At 43.4% G+C, this 24,408-nt stretch overlaps 1 protein-coding gene across 1 annotated transcript; it reads right to left on the bottom strand.

Annotated features, from left to right (window-relative positions):
- Nucleotides 1–1,051: 1,051 nt before the first annotated feature.
- On the bottom strand, nt 1,052–24,408 carry LOC134463120 (rhamnose-binding lectin-like). Its single transcript, XM_063216362.1, has 8 exons — nt 24,365–24,408; nt 24,093–24,163; nt 21,871–21,903; nt 21,006–21,053; nt 10,897–11,023; nt 8,445–8,554; nt 2,004–2,080; nt 1,052–1,488 (listed from the first exon to the last, which is right to left on the bottom strand). The coding sequence occupies exons 2-8, from the start codon at nt 24,142–24,144 to the stop codon at nt 1,408–1,410; spliced, it is 528 nt and encodes a 175-aa protein (XP_063072432.1). The 5' UTR covers nt 24,145–24,163; nt 24,365–24,408; the 3' UTR covers nt 1,052–1,407.

Raw genomic sequence — 24,408 nt, 5'->3', positions numbered from 1 at the left:
AATGACAGAGAAAAGCTTAGACTGGTAGTAAGTAACACTTAGTGTGAACAGGGGACAAGGCTAGAGATGGTTTGTGTTGGAGGAGCGTAGTATCCTGGAGGGAACATACGGCTTCATTATAGCCTTCAGATAAGCCTTCAGTTTTGGGTTCTCTTCAGTTTTGGGCGAGGGATCGGATGAGACAGGTCTTAATGGGTTGAGCTTAGGAGGTGTAAATCACAGCCTCCATGGCGATACGATACGTTATCGATTTCTTAAAGCAGGGATTCGATTATTTTCTATACTAAAGAATTCCCCACGATACGATATGATTTGATTACATTTTTCCAATTACTTTCCTGCTTCCATTATGTTATGGAGCTATGGCATTGGACAGGGGCCAGTGATTCGATTATTTTCGGTGCTTAAGAATGCCTAACAATACAACATGATTAGATTAAATCGTCGGCTGTAGGATCAATACATTGATACATTTCGATTATTATTTACACCCCTAGTTGGGCTGGTGATCTCATCATCTTCTTCATGAGTTGGGCTGGTGAAGTCGTCTTTTTCTTCTTCGGTTGGGCTGGTGAACTCGTCATCTTCATGGGTTGGGCTGGTGATCTCATCATCTTCTTCTTGGGTTGGACTGGTGAACTCGTACACTATTCTTCATGGGTTTGGCTGGTGAACTCGTCATCTTCTTCATGGGTTGGGCTGGTGAACTCGTACACTATTCTTCATGGGTTGGGCTGGTGAAGTCGTACTCTTCATGGGTTAGGCTGCATGGTGAACTTGTATTCTTCATGGGTTGGGCTGGTGAACTCATCATCTTCTTCATGGGTTGGGCTGGTGAAGTTGTCTTCTTCTTCTTGGGTTGGGCTGGATGGTGAACTCGTCATCTTCTTCATGGGTTGGGCTGGTGAACTCGTACACTGTTCTTCATGGGTTGTGCTGGTGGTCTCATCTTCTTCATGGGTCGGGCTGGTGAACTCGTATTCTTCATGGGTTGGGCTACATGGTGAACTCGTACTCTTCATGGGTTGGGCTGGTGAAGTTGTCTTCTTCTTCTTGGGTTGGGCTGGAGAACTCGTACACTGTTCTTCATGGGTTGGGAATGGTGGTCTCATCATCTTCTTCTTGGGTTGGACTGGTGAACTCGTACACTATTCTTCATGGGTTGGGCTGGTGAAGTCGTATTCTTCATGGGTTGGGCTGGTGAAGTCGTATTCTTCATGGGTTAGGCTGCATGGTGAACTCGTATTTTTCATGGGTTGGGCTGGTGAACTCATCATCTTCTTCTTGGGTTGGGCTGGTGAACTCGTACACTGTTCTTCATGGGTTGGGCTGGTGGTCTCATCTTCTTCATGGGTCGGGCTGGTGAACTCGTATTCTTCATGGGCTGGGCTGGTGAACTAATCTTCTTCATGGATTGCGCTGGTGAACTCGTCTCAGGCTCAGGGTGGTGCTGTTTGGAATCCCATTCTGGATGAGCTCCTCTAGAAGCTGAGGATTAAACGCACAGGCATGGTGAAACGATGGCACATGTGGACACTTTTCCTCCACCTCAGGTACAGTAAAGACATGCAACTTACTCTGTAGGTTTACAGTATGCTTGGCACATATTCCCAAATATTTACACAATGAATTCTTCCAAGTCAAGTCAAGTGAACTTTATTGTCAAAAATCTATGTAACATGGTTAACACAGAAGTTTGAAATTGCGATCGACCATTGTCCAATGTGCAGTTTAAACTGGAACATATAATAAAACGAACATACTCATACAATAAGTTACATTCTTTCTCTGACACATTCACTCACAACACACACACACACACACACACATGTAGTTTTCAAACACTAACATACTGATAAAGACATGTACAATACACACACACACACACACACACAGAGAGGCGCTCCTTCTATTTAGTTAGGCTAGCATGTGCACAACAACAACACTGTTCACTGTGGTCGTTGTAGTTGATGTTGCTGACGATGACAACAGCATTGACTCACAGGCTTTATAATGGTTTCTTCAATCTCTGCCTCCGTCATCTCTGTTGCAGCCTCCACCACGACCCTCAGGGTGGCAACTGTGGGTGGAGAGGAGAAATGAAAAACAAGTCCCCCAAAAGTTTCTTGTGGCTAGGCTGACAGCTGGGAAACAAGCACAAGTGGAGGAAGCAAGGTCGCATATTGGAACGCAACCTCTATTTCCCCTGCTGACTCATCAAAGTGCTCCCCCCACCCCAAAAAAAATCCCAACAACAACAACAAACAAACAAACAAAACAAACAACAAACAAAAAAAGTGCATCAACTCGCAACTCTCTCCACACCACTTTCAAATTTGAATTGCCAGTATTTAAAGTGTATATCGCAGGTTAACCACTACTTTGGATCAATGTGTACACACTGTATTCAATAAATGATCCACATATATAAGTCCCTCCAAAAACGATGTTAAACAACGATTTTTGTTGTTTGTTGTGGCAAATGTGGGTTTAACCGTAACCTGGCGACTACGTCAGGCGAGGCCATGGGTGAACGTTCTAATTTTATTTGCCTGGAATTTTACATAGGCGAGGTGACGATCACTAGCGATTAATGATATAACGGCCGTGGCCTGCAGGCCTATAATAGAAATCGCAACTGTAATCGTGCGGCTTTTCTCATGCAGGGCACTGTAACAACTTCCAAATGATTTAGTAACTTTTGGCCAACTAGTTTTAGTAGAAATGCTATTCATGCAGGGTTGCAAATTCTGCTTGGACCTATGCTAGACTATGCGACATGGGCTTCTTTTTTTACTAGTCCCTTCATATTTTTGGGCTTGCTTTTAATCATGTTTAATGAACTGCCAATATCGTGTCAGCTAAATGCAATAGGCTACCTAAATTACAAACAGCACAAACGGGAAATGATCTGCGTAGCCTAAAATGTGGTGCTATTCGCCCGACTGGGGAGGGACTGTCCATGGTGCTGAAATCGCGTCAAACTTTTCCAAGGTGCAAAATAGTAGGCTAAAGTAGGCCTATACCACCCGAGTCATGTCGCTGTTGTAAAAATCACATTTTCAATTTCCTTTGACTGTTCTATAGAATTACATGCAACTTCAATAAAGGTCACCCACATGCGTATCACAAATCAATAGCATAGGTAACCCACGCGGCGGCGGCACTATTTCGGTTAACCTATATTCCTTGAAAAAAAAAAAAGTCCGAGTGTCACAAAAAAAACTACACTGTCCGTAATTATAGACCTACCAAACGAAATTATCCAATAGAAGAAATCAAGTCTTCAGTTTCAATAATCCACGTTGTGTGGCGCAAATGTAGCGCCTTCCAAGTCTCTCGCGGCCAAAAGTGACTAAGCTCACCTCTGATGATATAGCCTAGGCCTACTTATGTTCCAGGTTACTCACGGCACTGAGACGATGCAGGATAATCCATGGAAAGTCTTCAAGTAATCCAAACAGAGCGATTCAAGCAAGACAGTAAAACAACAATAGTCGCCAGATCAAACATAAATGCCAAAACTAGCCTATAGGCCAATGTAGATTTGGTATGACGTTTGATAAAAGCATCTCATTCAGATGGCCAGGGAGAGAGGCAAACAATCTTTCAACAGCGTTGGCTGGAGCCTTCGAGTAGAGCCTTTTGGTTGTATCTTTTCAGTCTCTATTTTCCTACTACGCGCGTTGGATCCATGTTTTTAGATGCGTCCCAGCATCTCTATAAAAGGGTAGGCTATGTCTGTCCGTCCGTCTGAAACGCGTTCTTCAAATTGTTCCCTTCTGTGTCCACAAGGTGGGAGAGTTGACTATTTGGCCCGGAGCACGCAGCTGATTGCATTGTGAAACAAGTGCAGCGCGAGTACAATGAAAGTGCTGCTGCATTGAATAAGAAGCAGTGATAACGCGCCAGTTGCCCTTGCCAGGACAACTGAGGGGGCATTCAATTTTCGGCATTATTTTGCGTTTGGGCCGTGGGAGGCAACTTCGTTTCGTTTTCACCAACACCACTGTGAAGTGTGTGTCACTATGTTCACGGTCTTTACCCCCTTATGAGACTTCGGCCCGAGGATGTCAAACGTGAGGGGGGCGCTTCATCATGTTGTGTATGATGGTGTCACGTTGTGCAGCTCAACTATGTGGTTTGTCAGAAACTCGCGGCAATGACAATGAAACGTGGTGCTCGAAACAAGTAGACAAATGCGCCATTTGACATACGGTGTACTGATGTTCTCGGACGTATTGCAAGGGAGGTTCATTCGTTTTCTGCTGACGGCCGTGTGGACCGCACATGTGCTTTCCGCTGTGCCCAGACAGATTGCTTTGCAGTCGTTTGAATTTGGTAATCTCTGACACTCTTACAATGCAGCCGACTGCTTTGCACCTTGCCGTTAAAAAGCTTGGAGCGAATGATTCACCCAAACGGTTTTATTTATTTATTATTTGTCGCTGTTTACATTCTTTCCCACTTGGACATGATGCTGAAATGGCGTGATAGACCTACTAAAGGTTGATACTAACAATGTCTGGTAATTTGTAGTGTAGGCCTCAGAGCCGGCGCGCCCAATACGCTCACTACGCTCGCAGCGTAAGGCCTCGCGCGACCCGTTACGTTACTGACGTTGACAGTTAAAAAAAAAAGCCGCGAACTGATTTCATTGTTTATTATTGATTCCGTCACACAAAACGTGAAACGTCCAACATGAAACGACATTTTCCCTGCGGAAACGACAAAAAGAAAAAGAAAATTCATGACAATGAGCGACGAGAACAGCAGTCAGGTAGGCAACGTAACTCGGGGTAGGGTAGGGTAGGCAACCATCAATGTAGGCAACGTAACTCCCTCAGGTAGACAACGTATGCTTCCACTCATTGTGATCCTTCTTCTGTGGCTAATTTCGTATGGAGCAGAAGTGTCAATGGGCCTTTGTATTGCACAACAATGCCGTGTTAAAAAGTGCCCAGGTCTTCGATACAGTCACATGTTGTAAAAATGGGCATTCACGTTTTAGTTGTTTTAACACAGGGGTGCCCAACCTTTTTTTAACCGAGATCTACTTTTGAAGTTGATGGTCTGCCGTGATCTACCAAGTCAAATTTAAGGATGTCAGTATGAAAATTTAAGATCACCATTTATTAATCACCATTACTATGAACAAAATGTTTTTAGTAGGCTACTATGACCGTATCTTTTCAGTGTGTTTTTAAAGTCTGCTGAATAGCCTATGTTTACAAAGCAATGCAGCACTGATAGTATGCAGAGATAATTTCAGTCCTACACAAGTCATAAACAACTAAAACATTTTAAAAATGATAAAACATTTGGTATATAAAAGGCATATGTAGGCCTAGGCCCTATTTCTAAAATATGATGAAGCATATCATGCCTTCAGTGGTACAAATTAAAAAGGGCTCAGAAATTCACCATTTGTTATGAGTAAATAGTAGGCTAGTTAAGTTCACTTTACTATGAGAGAGAGAGAGAGAGAGAGAGAGAGAGAGAGAGAGAGAGAGAGAGAGAGAGAGAGCAATGAGAGAACTCATTGGATTGGTTAACACCCCTGTTAAGAGTGACTTCTACTTTTTTTCAGCTCTATGGGACAGCAAAGGCTTTCTGTTGTGAGTTTGGCCAATCGTTTTGTCCACAACTGGAGCAAGAAACAGCACAAATTGAAGTGAATTCCATACATGTCAACAACTAACATTTCCCTTACACGCGGCACGCGATGTAAACGCAGTTAGCGATGATGCATGCGACTATGCGATTTGGACGAAGATCCTCGCATTTCGCCGCGTCATAACGCATCGTTGCGCACATGTTTTGTTACTCACCCGATGTTACATGTGTGCACACATGAATCAACTGCAATACCCTTACGGTCACTTCCTAATGCTTTCCCCTCATTCTGTGTTACAGTGGGACTAATTATCTAACCAATACAGTAGGCCTACCAGCAGCTTGTTACATAGCCTACTTTTGAAAGACAGTATTTTCCCCGTCACATTACATGTCTCGCGATCGACTGCCACTCCCCTCGAGATCGACTGGTAGCTCGCGATCGACTGGTTGGGCACCCCTGTATTAAAAGGTAGAGGAGAAGCTGAGTAGCGTTTCGTTTAGCCTTTGCAATTAGTTCAACTGAATCAACACAGGTAGCCTAGGCTAGAGAGAATGTGAGAGGAAAGGGTGGTGTTGTCAACGTTTTACTGTTGTTTCGAAAGGTGTACTAGTTGAATCATAATCTGACGAGCCGTTCGTTTAGCCCATGAAACGACAGTGCAGTCGAAAAGCAACGAAAGAAGGAGTGTGAGAGAAGCGGTGCCCTTTCTGTGTGTGTGTGGTGTGTGTGTGTGAGTTTGAGCGCGCGCTGTTGTATGCGTGGCTGCCTCTCGATTGTTTAGAAACAAATATCAACATACACAGACATTGATTTTGGTTATGACAGGCGCTTAAGATTTTTGATAAGACGTCCGTGCAGTCTAAGCAATGGAGGAGGAGGGAGTGAGGGAGAGGGAGAAGGAGTGCCGTGCGTGACTGTGTGTGTGTGTGTGTGTGTGGGTGATAACTATAGCAAGGGGGCGCGGCTTGCTTGGATAGACCTTTGGCGAATGACTGAAACTTGTGACGAAGGTGAATCCCAATAAATAGTGAACACAACATTATTCACAATAATGTGTGATAACATTCATAATAACACATGTTATATAGCTAAATAATTTATTTTACATATGAGTTTCTTATCATAGGCCTATTCATTTATTTTTTAAAAACGTTTTAGACCAGATTACTAAAGGCAAGCTACTAGGGGGCAGACTATAGAATATGGTAATTTTAAATGCAAACAATTTGATGGAGCTAAATTAATTGAAGCCTTAGTTATATTTTACAGGCGCTATGCTTAAGTTTCTGACCAGCTCAGACTCCAGTCAGTCAGCCAGTGGAGGGCCAGCACAATGTTCAGGTAGTAGGCCTACACAGATGAGCCAGGTACACCTGCAGCTGATGAGGTAGTCGCATGTTCAGTACAGCCACCGTTGTCTACATGCTCACAATCTGTTATGACATTATTGATGTTTTTGTCTCAAGAGCGCAGAAAGGGAGACTTTTTAATTAAGCTTGATTTGAGTCAAATTTTGTGTCTGTGGTTCGCGTTTTGCGGTGGGGGTGGGGGTGGGGGGGTAGGTGCGGGGGGTTGCGCGCTTTATGAGGGCCTCTTGGCATATTTTTGCCTAGGGCCCCATGGAGGTCAGAACCGGCTCTGGTAGGCCTACTTGAAATTTGAAATCACATGGTAGGCCTACTTCTCCAAATTCAAGCTTTCGAGACTCGCACTTTGAGGCAAGCGCAATCGTAACCCCCCCCCATTATTATTTTTTTTGGGCATAGTTCGAACACTGGTTTTTACTGCCTCACGGTCACATGGCACCCTGTAGCGGTCATGATATAATATTGACAATGATATTTATTTCATACCCGTACGGCATAATTCAATCACACACCGTACAGAATGCAGGGCTACCGCTACTGCGGGCTACTGAATGGCCTCGCCTGACGTCACACAATAGATTAGAATTCTTTAAACATGTTACTGAAAATACACACTTTTCCTCATTATATTTCATTTTCTGATGTCCTGTTGCATGAAAAAAATGATGGATAATTGTTCAAGTGGTAGAACTATCAAAGGAAGTCCATTATTTTGAATAAAAATTAACCTGAGATATACACTTTAAGGAGGAGGGAAAAATCATTAGGCTTGTCACATCAAGTTAACCATGAAAACCTGTTCTGTTAGATACCATTAGTAAAGGGAGTGACATTTGGCTAATAATACGGCCCATTGTAAACTCTTCTCTGCTAATACCTAGACCTAGACCTAGACTCCTATAGACTGTGAATGGGGAATATATCATTGTTGATTCTGTAGGTCCTAGAGAATCAACAATGATCTATTCCCCATTCAGAGTCAATAGGCGTCTGGACTTGTAGCCTGGTTCTCACTGACGGTGCGTGTGTGTAGCTCCAGAGCCCCTGGTGAAGCGGAGCTACACACACTACCTTCTGGTAGCGCTGCCATTAACATGCTCTTCTCGAGTAGAACATAAACTGAGCATTTATTGCTTAAATATCAATGACAGCTCGCATTGATGAGACACAGGACAGCTTATAGACTATATTGATTAACAGAAAACGTTTTTGGAGGAATTTGTTGAGTTGCAATAAATGCACCATTTATTTTCTGACTCGAGAAGAGCATGTTAACGGCAGCGCTACCAGACAGTAGTTTTGTACACACACGCATGTCGGTGAGAACCAGGCTGGACTCTCTCTCTCTGTTTCTCACAATGTAGGCCTACTGCGACTACTCTAATGTAGTTGATCCACTCAAAATTAACTGGCTAACGAGCATACAAGACTGCATGGGAATTCCCAGGCTGACTAACCTGTATGTTGGCACAGAAAAGAAACATCCAAAAACTTGAAGGTCCCAAAACAAGGATCAGAGAAGACCTCGTTAGTGGCTTCCACAGAGCACTGCGTCTGTCCATCACATCTTGGAGAGAAAAAGAATGTACCATCATTCAGAAGGAGACTAATTCAATCATTTTATAAATACATAGCTTATGCATTGTTCTGTGACTCACGGGGCTGTCACAGCAAGGGAAGCAAAGTTGGCTGAAAGGGGGGTCCTGGTAATGATTAGTTATGTACTTGCATTCAAATGACATCAATGACAACTTTGTGCCTAATTTCAATGTCCGAAAGTGCTTTCAAAATCTCTCTTGAGGAAGCCCTATCACACAAGATGCGTGTGTCCACAAAATTAATATAATCTATAACGGTAGAGGTGCCGTCACGATAAAGCCCTGTTTTTCGTGGTTGAGCCACACTTCCGCGGCCAATGCATATGAATGGGCTGTCCGACTCATGGTTGATTTACAATTGATGGACCTGTCAAGCTTCCAGGAAAATGTGAGGAAGAGGCGGAGTGTAGAGAAGCAAACACTGCATTGGAAAACACACTGTCCAACTTAATTTGTTTCAGCCTACTTTACAGTGTGATGATGCATACATGCTAAAATGTATCCCTTCACTAGTAATCTTTCCCTAGTCAGTTTTCTGTCGGAATTGGGCCATCAATTGTAAATCTACCACGAGTCGGATAGCCCATTGAAATGCATTGGCCGCGGAAGTGTGACCCAACCACGAAAAACGGGGCTTTATCGTGACGGCACGACCAACGTTCTAGATTATTGATCTGCGATTTGTGGCCATGTGACGATATAGCGTGCGATACAGTTGCTTGAGGGGACCCCTCCCCAATAGTTAGAGAGAAAAAGGGCTCCCCAATTCCCTCTTTGGTTAGGACCCCAAAATACCTTGAAACGTCCCTCGTGGCTAGGGTGACCATGTCCGTAACAGGAAAAAGGAGGACATATTTTAGGACGGGGGATTTGGGGAAAATTTTTGTTTTTTAGATGCAATTTCATGCATTTCAATGCATTTTTGTCCGGCTTAATGCTGTGCCTTACGCCGGACAAGGCACTGAAAAGGAGGACTGTCCTCCCTAAAGGAGGACGTCTGGCCACCCTACTGGTGGCACATTGCTAGTTAGTGTTGCTGTAAATATAGAAATAAAGAAAAGAACGCTTTAACTGTAAATCATTACTCCCCCTGAGGCAGTTTGTCTTAAAGGCTTTTACTCGTAACATCTCGTCAACTTAACAGTACGGTGCACTTTAACAGAATGATGCACAGCTCATGTCTCTCTGTATATCTTCCCCAGTTATCGTACATGACACAGTGCATGCACAGGTGCATCTATTACCGCACATGATATCCTGCTTCAAAATAGACTATTCCCCTTAAAACAAACAGCCTGTTGCTTGCTTGTATGGAACAAATCCCCTTACATTTACTGTAGATCATTTTAAATCAATAGTAACATAATAAAATAACGCATTACAACTCCGGTGTAGGCCCTACTGTAGGCCTACTGTAGGCCTATTGTAAGGCACTCAAAGCAAGCGTTCAAATACTTGTAGCCTATGTCACAAAACAAGAATCAATGAGGAACTCTGTGGGAAAATCCAGCATTGACCACTGAGGCTGTCCATCACCTCTTTATGAAAAAAAAGAAAGACCATTATTTCCTTGAATAGAATAGAATAGAAAAGGGCGAGAAATCGATCCAGATTTCCTGGATCAATTCAACTCTGATCCAGAAGGGCACGATCTGATTCGATCCACAATCCGATTCGATTCGATATCAATCTTCTGTATTGCTGGGTTGTCACTTTAACCCATTTATGCCTCGAATTGTAAGATCAGCTATATAAAAAACTAAAATTCTCAGGCTCTGAAGCACATACAAACATGAAATACCTTATGAGAGAAAGAAGTGGGAAACTTGGTATGAGAGAGAAAGGTGGGAAAAGAGTCAAGACACTATTTTGGCACTATTTACATGAACATGCTGTGTGTATTTGTGCATGTTAGCCTATGAATGTGGAAGAGAGCTACTGGATGTGTGCACTTTTCGAATGTGAATCGAAGTCATGTAAAGCGATTCAATCTTTTGAACCCAGCCCTAGAATAGAATATGTTTTATTGTCACTATTCACATGGAATTTACACTATAGACATTTACAATGTCATGGAAAACATTCACTTCAGTGCAGATACTAAAGTGATACACTGTGTAAGACAGTGGGCTAAAAGCTATTTAAAAATGTATAGAAGAATAGAGTAAAAACTATGCCAAAAGAGACACTTTTGTCTTTGTGTCTCTCATTGACAGATAATTCTACTTCCAAGCAGTAGGGTCGATAAACATGGAAACTAGATAGTGTTGCCATAAAATAAATGAAAAAAAAAATCTCTGACAGTACATACTTGTTAGCCATGACGCTGAGAGATGTGGCCAGAAGGCAGCTGGTGTCATTATGTAGATACATTGGGCATGTTGTATTGTCCGTGCGTCCATAGTTAGCGCTTAGGATCTTTAAGACTCCGTCTTGTTCTATAAGGCATAAGGTTAAAATAATTTGCCCTAATGCTGATACTTGGTGCATTTTATGTATGACAATTTGATTTTCCATGCCATTTTAGTATGTGAAACCTACACAAAGCCTTCTTTTCAAATGGTGTTTGTGATTTCAGTAAATAACTTCATAAACATTACTGGTAACACTTTATTATAGGGATAGGCCTACATCTATTAGCACTAATACATACATACAATATTAATGCCTGTGTAAGTAACTTGTAAGGCATGTACTAAGCAAAATCAGACAGTTGTTAAGCATGTATTCACAAATGTCTTGTTCATGCCCAATTAAGGATGTATTAAGGACCAGTAAGCCTATATTTCTATTTATTAGTAAGTAGTAAGTGGCAGAATACAATGTGTATAAGCTCCCGACACACTGTGTGAACGAACTCTGAACAGTGTGAAAACAGATGTGGAATAAGGGTCCCTATTCTAAAGTGATGCATTGCTCAGCCCAGATGGCTTAGGGCCCCTGCACTACCAAAGCCCCTTACCTAGGGCCCCACACCACCCAAGCCCGCACTACCTAGCCCCCAGATCAGCAAAGTGTAAGGGTATATTAATAACTAAGTGTTTTTCAGCTGAGACATCTAATTTTCTGTTATTCAAATCAATTCAAATAAGGTAACAGGAGCCATTATATAGCAAGGATTGAACGTACACTTGTCAACAATGGTAATTTTTTTCATATACCACTTAGTTTTAATTGTAAAAACCCCAAAATAAATGCTGCAGAACATTAGAATAATAGTTTTGAAGCGAAACTAAGCTATTCTTTTGTGATAATTAAGTTAATGTTTGAGAACATTAGCTTCAAGAAGTACAGTGGATGATGGGTATGCAGTAGGCCTACAGACAACCTACCCGGCTCTGAGCCTCTACGTCCTTAGCTCCTCCCCTCACTCGTGCAATGTAGTTGTTATCCAAACAATTTGCCATGTACGTACCAACAGAAATATTATCATTGCTGCATTGGCCATGCATTGCATTTCTAACTGTAACCAAGTGGACCGTTACTGGTAATTTCTTAAAATAATAATTCCTCTTTTGATGTGTGTAATTGCACGACTACGCCACTGAGGGAATTTCGCCCTCAGAATATGAATTAACAAAAGGCACAACAGGTTCGCTAAGGACCACAGAGACTGGCGACAGGGAACCATTAATCCGTTCTTTTTATTTACACCAGATATAAAAATACAAATTCTTTTAAAGATCACATTCACTCACAGCGACACAAAAAGGACAAGGTGCACTAACATGAATGCGCCAGAATGGCTGGACCAACTACACTCGGTAACTCCAATAAATATATCACACAGTAGTTAGTGAGCACAGCACACAAGTTAAAAGATAAGCACGGCAATATTGCACACAGATTGTTAGTCTACTTCACTGCAAACTGGGAGTATAAAGTGTAGAGGAACAGATATTTGGAGGCACTACATGTGACGTGCAGAAGAAAAGAAACAAAGAAACAGAAATAGAACTGTCCGCACGCACACAATTGAACCTACAGGTAACCACCACACACGCACGCGCACTTGGCGCACCTAAGTCCTATCTAGGCTTTAAACAAAACAGCAACCCATCAAACAGCCCCGCACGGGAAATCACCGGGCCACCTGCACAAAAGAGTTACAAGGAAGGGGATGAGTGACAGGCGATTCAGATTAATAATAAAGACGGGGCATGAGTGCGACAACATACCATGGTAGTCTTCATCAAAACAACAGCATCGTCTTCAGTAGCAAAAAAACGGCGGGATGACACACCCAGGCAATCCTGGTAAGACAATGACGCCATTAAGTTACATGGCGCACAATTAATATAAACTCTAACGTCAGGAGAAAAGACTACACTACAGGTACATACCGAGACGAGGAGTCAATGCCAATGCCAGTATTAGAGAGCCTCGCTAACGCTCCGGAAACCACGCCGCATAGCCGCCCTTCGCGCCACGGAATTGCCACTTCTCCGTGCGCACAAGAGCATACCGGCTATGGACAACCAGCACCAACGATCAGGCAAAACCGGCGAAATTGACACTACCAGAAAATAGATCTGCCATCTCCAAACGTGTGCCAGTACCCTGCTTTTAAAGAATACACAGATCCTGCCAATTGGTGCACCTGCCACATGACGCACCAATGCCAACGCAGATTGCTGCCGTGACTTAAAGGGGCAGAGACCCAACATGCTACATAACTAAGGACGTACCCATCATGCACTGCGCTTCTTGGAGCTAGGTTTCTCAAACATTAACTTATTTAGGCCCTATCACAAAGGAATAGCTTAGTTTCGCTTCCAAACTATTACTCATCGTTATATTCTGCATTTATTGTAGGGTTTTTACAATTAAAACTAATTGGTGTATGAAATGGGGCGGGGTAGAGTGGGGGCCCTAGGTAATGTGGGGGCCCTAAGCCATCTGGGCTGAGCAATGCCTCACTTTAGAATAGGGACCCTTATTCCACATCTGTTTTCATACAGTTCAGGGTTTGTTCACACAGTGTGTCGGGAGCTTATACACATTGTATTCTGCCACTTACTACTTACTAATAAATAGAAATATAGGCTTACTGGTCCTTAATACATCACAGTGTACCAGGAGCTTATACACATTGCATTCTGGTCCTTACTGCTCACTCATAAATAGAAATCGTGGTCTACTAGGTCCAGCAACGTTATATTGGTAATAAATCCCTTATTGTGCATGAACAAGACATTTGCGAATGAATGTCTAACAACTGTCTGATTTTGCTTAGTACACGCCTTACAAGTTACTTACGCAGACATTAATATTGTATGTATTAGTGCTAATAGATGTATCCCTAAAATAAAGTGTTACCACATTACTTACAGTACATTCTATGCTTTTATTATATTGCAAGAGTACAGATATAGGGTATAGTGTTATGTACGGTGGCCCCGTGGGGCAAGCACTTTATACATATTACAACACACATTGCATAAGTTTGGAAATTTTCATTACACACTTAAAAAAGCATTCCTATTTCATTAAAAACATTACCAAATGTAAAAAAAACAACACAAATCTACAATACACAAAACATTTTTTAAAAATAATCTGACAAGAATACACACTTGCAAAAAAAAGCAAATTTCCATGTCATATAACACATTTGTAAATGTGAAACCTAATTTACAAAGAACAAATGCAAACTCTGAGACAAATTTACATTTCAGAAAACACAAATACAAACTCAAAAAACACCTAACAACAAAAATGTATGCCTGTGGCGTTAAGTTCTGCTAGGAAGACGAGACAGTTCCTCACACTCATACTGGCCTTAATTATCCAATCATAGCTCCCGGATGGGGAACCCCGCCACGTCTCTCGCTTAACCTCAGCTTTCAGCCAATAGAATGTCTACGACTTGATTTTAAAAGTCTCTGTCTGTTTCCGCTCTTTGCTAATCAGAATAAGCAGACGCCGACGCGTTGGTCTCAACATCGATGCAGATTCCTTGCTAACTCTCTAACATTCATCATCGTTTACTATTCATCTTGTTTAAGCCGTGCCCAGTTGCACAGTATGCCGCATTACCCGCGTCAAGCTTAAAAGGCTGCGAAATCGCTCAGCACTCTCGTTAACGCACCTGTCTGTCTCGAGCTCTGATGGGGCTCCCTGTGTGACCGGCCGCTTCTGTGAATCGCCCGACGTTGTCGCAGATTCCGGTATTCGAGACGTTCTGCTCGTCGAAATGGGTTTGCCCCGCAGGTTGTATGAATTCAATTTCGCTATGACAGTTGTCAACCGTTCCCACACTCTTCCTTGCAAGTTCAGCCATGATCCTGTCCGGCGCACGCACACGCCTCAAACACCTCCTGTTCTCAGTGGATCTCAGTAGGCAACGCATGGTATACTTTCATGTCGAGCACGCTATTTCTGGACCCGCCGTATCGCGGACGCCGTTCATCTAATTTAGAACTTGGTCTATTTTTTAAATCTCTGTTTTTTATTCTTAACCTTAATCATGTTTGTGCAGAACTGTTCAGCGGGCCCGTGGTGGTGTATTTTTTTTATCATTAACCCTTTACTGGGCTATATCTTGTCGTGTAGGCCTACACATCTTAACTTCCAAGGGCTTTTATTTTTTTACGGTTGTTTTAAATTCCTCTGCTGTTCGCACTGTCCCAGCGTGTATTTAATCAAGTAGGCTACATCTAATTATCCATCTCCTATCCCCGCGTAGGCCTTTCACACCAGCACTTTTACACTCCATGTGCATTTTGGTCACTACTGATGACAGAGTTGAGTTTAAAAATTGTCATAGTTTTTTCGTGCTGGCCTGCTTGCCTCTTGTTGAGTTATTTCTGGGTTATGTGTAATGTACCATGTGTTAACTCTTGTTTTTGTCGTGCTATAGGGAACTATCCCGCCCGGCGTTCACCTTACTCACTGGGAAAGGTTTTCCGTGGGGACAAAGTCTCTGCCTGACTGACTAAATGGCTACCAATCTTTATTTCATCTGACTGATCCCTGGTTTAATTTCCTATAGCTTGCATGCCAGTGTTTTTGGATTTCGTGCATGAACACATGACCCCACGTCTGTATGTTATTGAAGATGCACTAAGACTAACTCCATATCTATGATCTCACAGGTCAAGGTTACTATTTTCCCTCAGTGCGCGGTAGGCTTTCCCTCCTACTGTGCAATTGCCTGGGTAATTTCTTTTGGCCGTCTGCGCCTCTGATCCGTCAGCGCCTCTTGGGTAATGGCCTGACGGATGATTATCGATAAAATGCAGTAATATATATATATAAAAAAAAAAGGCAGGAGTTACAGGCCAGCAGGAGTCTCGACTGTCTGCTGGCACCTTACTCGTCCCTGCTTTCTAACTTGTTCTGTATGTTTCTTACAGTGACTTCACACTCATATCTGGTGGCGGTGGTTACCTACTCTGTGTCTTGCCCTTATCTTACTGGGGCTAAGTGTACAGATGCTCTCTCCCATTGCTCGTTTATCTGGTCGCGTCCATGTACACAGGTGTTTTCCAGTTGAGTCTAGGTTTCGATTGACTAGCTGGAGCCGCTTCCTGTTCACTTGCTTAATTCAACTGTCTACCGAATGATCTCCCGTACAGAGCCTCGTCATACGGCTTTCTTTTCACGCCTGGTCAATTCTGCCAAGCCATCGTCTCCCTAATCTCAGTCATCGCGACTGCATGCCATCCACGGTCACAACAGTTCTCAAGGATGTTGTTCTCCTCTCCATGTTTAGCTCCGGTGTTCTGTAAAATACTCCTACCTGCCAGCTAATCTTACAAACCCCCATTTGGCATGCGCAGACCATGAAACGTCAGCACCAGCTGATCCTAAGACTGCAATATTACCGGGGAACAGAAAAATACAGTACTTAAATTTACAATTTTCACTACAATTGTGCGTTTATTATCGTGAATTGGTATGTGTGTCTTGAAGTGTGACCCTGGCAACTTAGCTAACCGTCTCGTTATCCTAGCCGTTTTACCAACTTACATAAAATCCAGGCTTTTGGTAGTAGGACTTGTATACATGACCATGTGATTCTATTTTCATGTCTTTTATCTCGGAAATCTACTCCCTGTCTGGTGTTCCTGTTATGTATTTTACTGTAAACAATATTACGTAGGAAACATGACCATGTAGGAAAACCTGTCAGAACACCGGGTCGTGGTGGACTGGCCACCAGTGTTTTCCCGTAATTACGGTAGCCTAATCATAATGATAAATGGACCGTGCAGCTCGTCTGATGGGAATGACCGGCTATTTAGACTATCCATATGGCAGGATAAAATGTTCTCTGACTGCTCATGCGTCCGTTTTACAGCTTTAATGATGAATTACAGGTGTACGGGCAGCAGTGAAAGTCTCGGGGTCTATAGAAGCAATACAGTAGCTACTGCATTACCTCAGTTTGGTATTTTATTGCTGGAGAATCATTCTTTCTCTCAACTCCCGTCAGGTTCAGTCAACCCCAGCCTCTACATTGGACTGGAATGCCCACACCCTTGTATACGGCTTGCACCATGCCTCAGGGTTCTCTGGCGAGGTGCGGCTCCCACCGTCGCTAAGGGATCTCCCCGTCTCTATGGTATCCGTCGTCATTTCATCTCCCATCCAGCCAAAGGTCTACCACCTAAAGTCTCACCCGTCTCATTTCCGAGGTGTCATGAGGTACCGTGCTTATGTCTACTTCGGGATGCCGACGCCACTCTAAAGGCCTGGCGGTAATCGCAAGGCCGCTCTCCGGTAACAATCATCCTGTCTGTATTCTTCCTTTCTCATCATGCACCTTTCCTCGCCCTGTTTGCCTCAATACTCTAGCCTACAGTACAATTGAGAGAGCCCGGTAGCCCGGTACAATCTAACTCTACGGCAGCTGGTGGCCCAGCTCAGCCAGTAGCCTGGCTTTCATCCTACTCAGTTTGTACTTGAGCCTGGCAGTCCGGTACCTTCTAGCTCTACGTCAGCTGGTAGCCCAGCTCAGCCAGTACCCTGGCTTTCATCCTACTCAGTTTGTACTTGAGCCAAGCCAGTAGCCTGGCTCCAAGGTGGCCAAGATTCGGACCTAATTTTACTCCACTGAGGCTGGTAGCCCAGCCGTATCAGCGTTACATATCTACGGAAATAATGGCCTACACATTAAAATGCTTGCTGTTGGGTCGTTATGCAACCTACATGTTATGTATCTGTCCCTATCAAATAAACTTAACTAAACTAAAACCCAGTTAGGCTACATTTGCTCGGTTCTTACCCCGGTCATGTCATGCCGGTTAGGCTCATTGCCAATATGCATGTATCATTCACAATTAGCATAGGCTGCTTCTATAAATGGCTCTGCCTATCCCTCATAGTGCACGTCTAAACCGTATGTGATTGGTATCTCACCCCGGTCATGCACATGCCAATTGTTTCCTCTGTTCTGTGACCTCCACATATGTGGTGGCGGTGGCTTCCCCTCTCTTGTGCTTCATACATTCATTGTTCTGGTGTCTTCTTCTATTTCCTTCTCTTGCATTGTCACTTATTTCACCCATTATTCATTGTTATTGATACACGCTGATCGCATAATTTATTCCGTGGTCTCCACATATGTGGTGGCGGTGGCTTCCTCTCTCTCTTCTCTCCTCTCTTGTCATATATTCATTGTCTAGTGTCTCCCTTCAATTCCTTCTCATGCGTTGTCAATTATTTCATTGTTATTTATGTCTGTACTTCTGCCTATCGCTGTTGTTATTGTCGTTGTTTTCGTCGTTGTTGTTGTTGTTTCTTACTATTTTCCGAGACTCGCGCAATGATCATCGCATTCCGTGATCATTCCGCGAGCAATTTGGTCATTTTAGTATGATTTACTTCTCATTCGTCATTTTTTCTCGCCCGCTGAGTTCGGTGGCCCGGGTCAGCCCGGTAATCTTGCAGAGGCCGGTAGCCCGACCTTACTGTTTTATTGTGTTTTATTTTGATTATTTATTTATTTTATTTCTTTTGTGCTCGGCTTTTTTACTCAGGCCAGCGGCCTGGCTTCGGTCATCGGTGGCCCGATCGACTGTCGTACGCGCTCCACGAAGCTGGTGGCCCAGCTTAGCCAGTTGCCTGGCTTTATCGTCTCGGCTCAGTTCACACTCGAGCACGTGCTGGTGGCCCAGCACTCAGTCTAATCGTACTACGCTCACAGTCGTCACCCTCGCACCTAAGCACTCTCGCACCGTTCACTGCAAGTCGTTTTACGTGGAGCGCTCCGTGGAGCAGGTGGCCCTGCTCGGCCGGTTGCCCGGCTTCGATCGTCAGCTGGTTGCCCAGCTTAGCCGGTGGCCTGGCTTCGGTTCTCAGCTGGTTGCCCAGCTCAGTTGGTGGCCCGACTTCTATTTCAGCTGGTTGCCCAGCTCAGCCGGTGGCCCGGCTTCGGTTTTCTCGGCTGGTTGCCCAGCTCAGTCGGTGGCCCGACTTCAATTTCAGCTGGTTGCCCAGCTCAGCCGGTGGCCCGGCTTCGGTTTTCTCAGCTGGTTGCCCAGCTCAGTCGGTGGCCCGACTTCAATTTCAGCTGGTTGCCCAGCTCAGTCGGTTGCCCGGCTCGCTCAGAGTTGGTGGCCCAACTCGTCCGTACACCCGTCGCCTTTCATTCGTCATCCCCCGTTGATATAACTGTCCTTTGTTTTGTTTTTGCTCGATTATTCAGGTCCAGCTTTTCGTCCGCAGTCCCGGGTGAGTATCTTGCAGGTCCAGCGTTTTATCTGCAGTCCTGGGTGAGTATTCCCCAAACACTCACTCCCCCACCCCCGCTGCACCTTCCTTCGCTATTCGTACACATTCACCTACTTTGGGGGTGGGCTCTCGCCCCCTGCCTTTCCATGGCAGGATATGAGCACACTCTCGTTAATACTTCAACTGTTAAATACTATTATCTAATTGCAGTATCCATAACCCATTGGGCCCTTTCCGGGTGCCCCTAGCAAGCACATTATCTCGCCACCACCTTGCATATTTCAGTTGTGATCTTCCCTACGGGATCCGGTGAGTAACCATAATTCATACACACTCTTTGGGGTAGGCTTCGCCCCTGCCTCATCATCGGCAGGATATGAGCCCCCCGTTTTACAAACTATATTCTGCAGGTCGGGGACCTGCGCCAAAGAGAAATGTTGCCTCCCTGTGTATTAATAAATACCTTTCATTTCATTTTGTCTATTGAGTCTTCTATGGTAGAAATGCAAGCTGTGGCGTGAAGTTCTGTTGGGAGACGAGACGGTACCTCACTTCATTTTATTTATCAATCGAGTCTTCTATGGTAGAAATGTATGCCTGTGGCGTTAAGTTCTGCTAGGAAGACGAGACAGTTCCTCACACTCATCACTGGCCTTAATTATCCAATCATAGCTCCCGGATGGGGAACCCCGCCACGTCTCTCGCTTAACCTCAGCTTTCAGCCAATAGAATGTCTACGACTTGATTTTAAAAGTCTCTGTCTGTTTCCGCTCTTTGCTAATCAGAATAAGCAGACGCCGACGCCCCACCTCCATCCCCTTCAACCTCCGTCTCCTTGGACCCCGTCTCCTTCAACCTCCGTCTCCTTGGACCCCGTCTCCTTCAACCTCCGTCTCCTTGGACCCCGTCTCCTTCAACCTCCGTCTCCTTGGACCCCGTCTCCTTCAACCTACGCCTCCTTGGACCGCATCTCCTGCAACCTTCGTCTCCTTGGACTCCATCTCTTTCAACCTACGTCTCCCGATGTCCTGGTTCCCTGGTCCGCTTCAGCCTTCTTCAGCCTTATCTCCACGAGCCACCGTCACCAGTTGGTCCCTGTCCTGTAATGGGGGGTAGGCTTCGCCCCTGCCTCATCATCGGCAGGATATGAGCCCCCCGTTTTACAAACTATATTCTGCAGGTCGGGGACCTGCGCCAAAGAGAAATGTTGCCTCCCTGTGTATTAATAAATACCTTTCATTTCATTTTGTCTATTGAGTCTTCTATGGTAGAAATGCAAGCTGTGGCGTGAAGTTCTGTTGGGAGACGAGACGGTACCTCACTTCATTTTATTCATCAATCGAGTCTTCTATGGTAGAAATATTTCTTCCCGAAGTAGATATTTCCTGAAGTAGATATTTTAGATAATATCTTTTATGAAAGGGTAATTTGCTTTTTTTTTTGCAAGCGTGTATTCTACATTTTTTTTTTTTTTCAAAATTGTTAATGTGTTTTCGTATATTGTAGATTTGTGTTGCTTTTTTTACATTTGGTAATGTGTTTTATGAAGTGGGAATTTGTTGTTTTTTTAAAGATGTACGTGTGTAATGAAAATGTAATTTTGTTTTCAAACTTCTTCGGTAATGCGCATTATAATATGTAAAAACTGCTTGCACTTCCAGGCTTCCATAGTTATGTCAACAAACAAACTGACTTGTACACAGATAATACACCAGATGATAAACCAGAGTAAGCTCTCACCGCAGTTGATGGTCATAGTTTGATGTTCACACACTACCACCCGCGATTCTGCAACAGAGCTTGTTTATCAGAAACTTGCATAGTTCAAACATACACACATCACTCTCATTCCCCATACCTCCTTCTTCCAGATAACCACTGCATAGCATTGATTGACATATTGCTGATGTGAATGTATGTACATGTGTATGAAGTAGGCCTATGTATAAAGTGTCACAAACAATTGTTAAGAAGTGTATATGTGTTTCCCTCTGTCATTTCATCTAAGCCCTCCTTTCCCCTAGAGGGCGCTGCACAAACCGTAAACTACCAGCGAAAAACCTAAGACGATTTATCACAGTTAATCTCACAGCCCGGTTTACAACCCCCACTCTCGGCCTACCCTTGCTACGGGTTGTAGGTCTGAAAGAGAACAGTGCTACATTTGAACCTTTTCTAGAACAAACCTGCCTGTACTTCGGACAAATACAGTCACTAAACGGTTTAGTTCAGTTACACTGCTCAAGTTTAACTTCTTTGCAAAGCTACAACACTGTAGAAAGCAGTGTTTTCATCTTGATTGCTTGATCTTGAGGACAACTAATATCTTTCAAAATTCGTCCGGCCCGAGCTGAAAAGCTTATTGTGAGAACTTCCACGAGCTTCACAGAAAACATTGCGCTCAGAAATACCTTTACGGGGAACGGATCTTGTGATCGAAGACTTTCCATGCACCGAGTGTCCTGCTCGAACAGCGCGGCCTGGAAGAGCCCTGAGCAGCGTATCCTCCCTGCTCCCTAGAGAGCCGGAGCTCTCCCAGCCAACAGTATGCGTATCAGTATCGTCAATATGTGTTATTTCTCTTTTTTAAAAAATGATAACGTACCTGTACACGTCACCCATGGACAATTGGCCAATACTACAGACAAAGAGGGTAGATTAATAAAGTGGATTCAAACCCCGCCTAACCAATGCAACAGAGTGTGCTGAAGTTGGGTCTCCTAAGGGGGCGTTGTCCCCTCCTTCTTCTTCTCTTTTTCAGGTGTTTGCACAAGAAGTGTGCTACCGCCATCTACAGCGCTAAGGGGACTCCATTTATTCTCAACCTCAAGACTCCGAAGGTGTCCTAACAGAAGGTCTACTAAAGGGGTGTTCACCCGACATCACATGGATACTGGAAAATAACTAGAATGAATATCTATCTTAGGGATGCAAATTATCGATTAATTCATTAATCATTAGTTGATAGTCTTATCGATCGACTTACGATTAATTGATAAGCGCCGTTTCCCCCCGAAATCTCAATGTTTCTCGGAAAAAACTACTAAATCTAAAAATTTTAATTAAAAACTGAGATAAAATACCACATTCAAATTAATTCTATTTCAATTCTTTAATCCAAAGGTGATTTAAATATTCCCACTATTCACACCCCTCTTCACACACGCTCTTCACATGCCCATTTCACCTGGGTCTCTTGTCAGTTGAATTGTCGATTAATTGCGATTCATGTTTTTTAATCGATTAATGCATTGACCGATTAAAGTTGATTAATCAATTCATTGCGATTAATGTTTTTTAATCGATTAATGCATTGACCGATTAAAGTTGATTAATCAATTAATCGTTTGCATCCCTAATCTCTCTATAAGATCTCTGCTACAGACATTCGGAAGAAAGACAATAAGGAAAAATGTGGCAAAAGGAAAGAATAGCGAGCGCTCTGTAGTCTTTACTCCAGGTTGAAGGGGTGAATCTGGTTGTTATATCTTTAGGGCTTGACAGACTTTTGAGCTATATCCAAAGCTCTCCTTTGAGTCAAGGTGGTTGAAGTATTTAAAAAACATTTGTTTTGCATCGGTGTAAGGATGGTAAAAATGCCAAAAAAGTCGTTTTTACCATCTTTACCCTGATGTTAAATAAAGGGTTTTTAAATACTTCAACCACCTTGACTCAAAGGAGAGCTTTGAATATAGCTCAAAAGTCTAATAAGGAAAACGTGTTGGATTACATTACATTACAGCTGACACTTTATCCAAGGTGAGTAAAAGTTATTTTAAATACAGGGTATTAGCAAAGAAGGTGGATCTAAGAAGAAGCGTCATTTTGTTTCTTTTCCGGTATCCACTTTATGTCTGGTGAATGCCCCTTTAGGAGACCTTCGGTTAGGAGACCTTCGGAGTCCTGAGGTTGAGAATCAATGAAGTCCCCTTAGCGCTGTAGATGTAGCGCACGTCTTGCGCAAACACCTCAAAAAGAGAAGAAGAAGTAGGGGACATCGCCCCCTTAGGAGACCCAACTTGAGCACACGCTTTGCATTGAGTGGGCGTGTTTTGCATGAATGTTTGTTATCTTGCTCTTATTCAGTATTTTTGGTATTAGTTACAGCCCTTGGAGCAGTGTGCGTTTAGATGCCTAGGGGCGTAGGCAGAAATAATAAAACAGGTGGGCCCAGAAAAAATCGGACAGGCCCAACCCGAAAGCGTGTAGGTAGATATTATAATACTGTGCTCAAAAATGATGTTTTGAAATTGAAATCATAGAAATCACAGAAGATGAACCAGACTTTTGACAAAAGGGTTAATTATCGCTCAGTGCTATGCCATTAATTTATAGTTCAATGAGGCAACAGTTGACTGTCAAGTGTGAATGAGGCGGGCGTGGATGTCAAGTGGGCGGGCCCAGGCCCACCCATGGCTACGCCTATGGATGCCTTGCTCAAGGGCACTTCAGCTATGGAGTAAGGCAGGTAGTGGAAGGGTGGTATTCAAACCTGCAACCCTCTGATCTAAAGCCCATCTCCATAACCATTAGGCCACAGCTGTCCCAGTGGATAACACTGGATATCAATCATGTGACATGTACATTTTGCGAACAACTTAACAACTTAATACACTTGTATTAGTATGTACAGTAGGACATACCATTAACACCCCCCCCCCCCAATAATACAGTACATCACGAAAGTGAGTACAAGTGTTATGGTATGGTATGTGTGCAGTTTTCACAGACAAAATGGGGAAATTGTATTAGAATAAACTAAACTAGAAGTATAAGCTTAAAATGTCATTGAGATGCCTGCGTGCGTAAGTCAAACTGTATACTTACAAATAGTGATAACCAGACACAGATCCTGGTTGAACATACTGGATGCCACCATGATGGGCGTATGCAGAAAACTATGAGGAACAAAAACACATTTAAATTTTCAAATACTCATGTAATTAATGATAAAATACAATTTACAAATAATTATGCAATGATTAATGAAAGTCAACCTAATTTAAATCACTCAAGTTTCACGTCTGTGGGCCTACGTTATCACAAAAACACATTTCTGTAATAGAATATTTTGGCTACTCAGTTCACTGCTGACTTACCTGCTGAATGCTGCTGGGTTCAGAAACAATGGCCCTTCAGTGGA

This window comes from Engraulis encrasicolus, chromosome 14 (genome assembly GCF_034702125.1).
Source record: "Engraulis encrasicolus isolate BLACKSEA-1 chromosome 14, IST_EnEncr_1.0, whole genome shotgun sequence".
In the NCBI taxonomy this organism is placed as follows: Eukaryota; Metazoa; Chordata; class Actinopteri; order Clupeiformes; family Engraulidae; genus Engraulis; species Engraulis encrasicolus.
The sequence above is the reverse complement of the archived record's forward strand: the minus strand, read 5'-3'. Positions and strand labels throughout refer to the sequence as shown.